At 40.9% G+C, this 4,831-nt stretch overlaps 1 protein-coding gene across 1 annotated transcript; it reads left to right on the plus strand.

Moving 5' to 3' along the window:
• The first annotated feature begins 254 nt into the window (after positions 1 to 254).
• LOC309561123 (toll-like receptor 7) lies at positions 255 to 3,334 on the plus strand. Its single transcript, XM_082264867.1, has one exon. The coding sequence runs from the start codon at positions 403 to 405 to the stop codon at positions 3,229 to 3,231; it is 2,829 nt and encodes a 942-aa protein (XP_082120993.1). The 5' UTR covers positions 255 to 402; the 3' UTR covers positions 3,232 to 3,334.
• Positions 3,335 to 4,831: the final 1,497 nt, after the last annotated feature.

The raw sequence follows: 4,831 nt of genomic DNA on the forward strand, positions 1-4,831 counted from the left end.
AACGTGACTGTCATTCATGTCTCTGCAGTAATCTCTTTGCTATAATATGTATATAATTATTTATGCTACTCATAACTGTATTAAGATTTGCAATATTAATTAATAAAGCCCAACTAATTTTATCTCACTTTTCATTTCCCTTTAAAAAAGGACAAAAGGCATCTTCCGAAATGTACTCTACTGTTGATTTTTGGGGCGTCTGCCTCATTCGCCATCTTCCCGAAGTTTCTCCCATGTAATGATGAAAAAAACGGCACAGTTGTGATATGTAGTAAACGTGAGCTCAAGTATGTGCCCGAGATCACATCAGATATTGTCATTGAATTCGACCTGTCATTTAATAACCTGAGATATGTGACCAACAGAACTTTTGCCGGCATTCCAAATCTGAAAAAACTAAATATGAGTAACAACTGCCAGCCAACAAACCTGAGACCGGACAAAGGGAAGTGTTGGCTAACCATTAAACCTGATGCATTGATTGATCTGAAGCACCTAGAAGATCTGGACCTGAGTGGGAACAGTCTGACCACCATTCCTCCTTTACCAGAAAACATTAGACAATTGAATCTTAATCTCAACAACATTTACACACTGTCAGAGGGAGATTTTGCTGGATTAACCAAATTGACCTCCTTAAACATTGGATGGAATTGTTATTACAGGAACGCGTGTGCCAGAGAGTTCAATATTTCAGAACGTGCTCTCAGAGATATCACTTCCTTGGAAATATTGGTGCTGTCCTTTAATAACATAAGTTCCTTCCCCAGGAACCTTCCTTCATCTCTCACAGAATTATATCTAGCAGAAAATAAGATCTGGAAGATTGACAAAGAGGACCTGTGCCACTTCACCAAGCTCCAGAAACTGGATGTTCAGTGGAATTGCCAGAGGTGTGACCATGCCGCCCAGCCTTGCTTTCCCTGCCAAAACAACAGTGCCTTGCAACTCGGGCCTGGAGCTTTTGACTGCCTCACCAACCTCTCCGACCTCAACCTCAGAGGAAACTCACTTCCCACCGTAAACAGTTCTCTGTTTGACAAGTTGAACAGGTTGACTGATTTAGATTTATCTGATAACTTGCTACATTTAGCAAATGAGACATTTTTTTCGAAGTTAACAAAGGTCCGAACTTTGAACTTGGATTTTAACTTTCAACCATATCAAATGTACGAGACATTGGTTCTAAACTCCAGTGTCGCTGCCATGAAGTCTCTCAAGAGGATCTCCCTGGTTGGGTACTTCTTCAACATTCTAGAATCCACCAGCATTCAATCTCTGCTCACACTGCCAAACCTGAAGGAAATTTATCTCAGAACAAACTTTATTCTGCAGACCAACCTGAGCATGCTTTTATTAAACAAGAACATTCACACAGTTGATTTAGCGGGAAATCTGATCTCTTTTCAACAAAGCTATGAAAAAAAAATTGATGAATTCTCAACTTCCTTTACTAGTCAACGTGAGGATTACATTGATGGCTGGGTGGACCTTCAACAGGACACAAACCGACAATATGACGATACTACAAAAGAAAGTCCAAACTGCTGGCATTATAATCGGTTCCTTGACTTATCATTTAATAATCTGATGGCTCTTCATTCAGATAACTTTGTGGGAATGGAGGACATTGAATGCCTGAACATTAGCTACAACTATATCAACCAACGTCTAAATGGTAATCAGTTTGGGCATCTGAAGTCACTACTCCATTTGGATCTCTCGTACAACAGATTTGACTTGTACTATTACTTGGCTTTTAGTGAACTACCAAACCTCAGGATATTAAATCTGGCTCATAATGAGTATCAGTTCATGCTAAGAGGTGTAAACCACAGGCTCAATTTCATTCAGAATCTCACCAATTTGATCGAACTGAACCTGAACAACAACTTGATTGGGTTGCGTATAACAAAAGAACTTAAGAACCCCTCACTGGAGAGACTTTTTTTCACGAATAACGAGTTGATGAACGTGTGGCAATATGGTAAGCAGACGTACATGACTCTGTTTACTAACTTTACCAGTCTGAAGTTACTGGACATCAGCTACAATATGCTAGTGGTCATCCCAGTTCAAGTGTTGGAATATTTACCTTTGTCACTTGAAACTCTCATCATCGCTCACAATAATATGTATTCCTTCCATTGGGAAAAGATCGCCCATTTAGAAAATCTTACGCACCTGGATCTCAGCCATAACTTCCTGGAATCTCTTTACAGCAACATGACCACCATCAGAAGCAAGCTCACCTACCTAAATCTGAAATCTAACAAAATTACATCTGTAAACAAAGAGTTTTTTGAATCGTATCTGGAGCTCAAGTTCCTGTACCTAGGTGGAAACCAGATTCAAACCATAGATGTGAACAGTTTCCCAAAAAAGCTCCTCCAAAGTTTACAATACTTAGATGTGCAGAAAAACCCATTTGACTGTACTTGTCACACCAGTTGGTTCATCCATTTCCTGATGGAGACAAAGATCGTGGTTCCCGGCCTCGCCACCAATATGAGATGCGATTCACCAGACAGTATGAGAGGTAAGCTGCTACTCTCCATGAACCCGCATTCATGTCAGGACTTGTATGGTAAAGCTTCCTTTGTGTGTTCATCTCTTCTGGTGATTTCCTGGTTGGTGGTTACCCTAACCTTGAAGCTTTTTTCATGGGATTTGTGGTACCTGAGTCAGGTGCTTTTGGCATCCATCAGACGTTATTCAAAGCTACCAGGGCAGTCAACTGAGGAGTATGATGCCTTTGTTGTGTTTAATACAAAGGATGATGCCATAACTGACTGGGTCTACCATGAGCTTCTGGTGCAGTTGGAGGGTCATGAAATGGGGAGGTTTAACTTATGCCTGGAAGATAGAGATTGGCTAGCTGGAAAATCAAGCATTGAGAACTTATATGATGCCATATATAAAAGCAAGAGAACGATCTTCATTCTTGATTCTGAAGGATTTAGTACTGGTGTCCTCTGCCATGCCTTCTTAATGTCCCATCAAAGACTACTGGATGAGAAGAAGGATGTTGTGGTTCTGGTGATTCTCGATCACCGGATGAAAATGTCTCGTTACTTACTGACCAGGAAAAGGATTTGTCCAACAACATTCTTGGTCTGGCCAAGGAACCCCAAAACACACGGCTACTTCTGGCACTGCCTGAGGATGCTCCTGAGACTAAACAGTCGGCTCTCCTATGACCTCCGCCTTCAAAAACAGTTAGCCCAGTAGGGGTTATTTCTAGCTTTGTATTAGCAACTCCCCAAGTAAAATATGCATTATGTGAACCAACGTGAGCTTAAAATTCTTGTTTCAAGTGATATATTGACTCAGTTGCTCTGGACAACATCTCCACTTTCAACTAAAGTAAAACCAGGTATAGGAGTACACATCCAATTTAAGAAAGTTGAGTGTTTCAGCAGCATGGTGGCTTGATGTTTAGTGCAAGGATTCAAAGACTGAGCAGAAAATTAACTAAGCATCATATATGGAGGGGCTCAGCAATTCAACAATACTTTACAAAAGCAATTTTGGCAACTCTCTTCCCTGATAAGAAGAGATGTGATTTATCACAAATGACATGAGCATTTAAATAATCCTGGCCAGAGGCCCTGGAGGCAGCCCTACTCTCTATGACAGCCTTTCTCAACCTTTTAAACACAGAGAAACCCTTGAAATAAATTTCTGGTCTCGGGGAACCCCTGCTATTAAAAATCTACAACTCTTGATAGATTATTGTGACAGTCAGTGGGAAGAATGCTCCTTACTCTTGTCATCATTGGGAAGAATTACTCCCTTACAGATGGCTAAAAGGAACAATGGTGTCATTTCTCAAGGAACCCCTAGCAACCTCAGGAGGAACCCTGGTTGAGAAACCCTGCTCTATGATTTCAGAAAATAAATTAATGAGGTCCTTCTAAGATTTTTCTTGTGAGTATGTAGTGTGCCATAAAGACATGGATTAGTGAGTTTGGGGTGGAGGAACTTGACTGGCCTGCACAGAGTCCTGACCTCATCCCTATAGAACACCTTTGGGATTATTAGAGTGGAGACTGCAAACCAGACCTACTCTTCCAACATCAGTGCCTCATCTCACAAATGCACTTCTGGAAGAATGGTGAAACATTCCCATAGACACAATCCTAAACCTTGTGGACAGCCTTCCCAGAGGAGTTGAAGCTGTTAGAGCTGCAAAGGGTGGACCAACTCAATATTGAACCCTACGGAGTAAGACTGGGATGCCATTAAAGTTCATGTGTGTGTAAAGGCAGGCGTCCCAATACTTTTGGTAATATAGTGTAGTCTCAGCTTTGTTCCTATGTGCCTCTTCTGTCCAATCACCTTTCCAAACTCACTGAGTTCTAACTAAGCTCTGCAGAGTGTAACTTCAGCTGTCCACCCACTTTTTTCTGAACTCTCAGCCAAGCTTTAAATTTAAACACTTTGAACAGATGTAGAGAAAAGATTGCAGATAAACTGGTACAACCTATGCAGGAGGATTTATCACTACGTATCACCTGAGGACAGTCTATATGGAAGGGTTTACAACCACTATAAGGAGGAAGAGGTTGCTTTCAAGTGAGCCTGCTCTCGGTTTGGGAATTGCTATACACTGATCGACAATAAAATTATGATTACTGACAGGTAAAGTGAATTGATTAGCTCAATACGAATGGCATCTGAAAGTGGGTGGGATATATTAGGCAGCAAGTGAATATATTGACCCTGAAGTTGATGCGTTGAAAGCACAGAAAAATGGGCAAGTGTAAGGATTTGAGCAACTTTGACAAGAAACCAATAAGTAATTTGTAGACGACAGAGCAACTCTAAA

Source organism: Pelophylax lessonae (genome assembly GCF_965119305.1).
Source record: "Pelophylax lessonae genome assembly, chromosome: 8".
Classification (NCBI taxonomy): Eukaryota; Metazoa; Chordata; class Amphibia; order Anura; family Ranidae; genus Pelophylax; species Pelophylax lessonae.

Bases quoted from the DNA above. Each gene is read 5' to 3' on its own strand.
- LOC309561123 (XM_082264867.1), top strand. From the start codon at position 403: ATGAGTAACAACTGCCAGCCAACAAACCTGAGACCGGACAAAGGGAAG.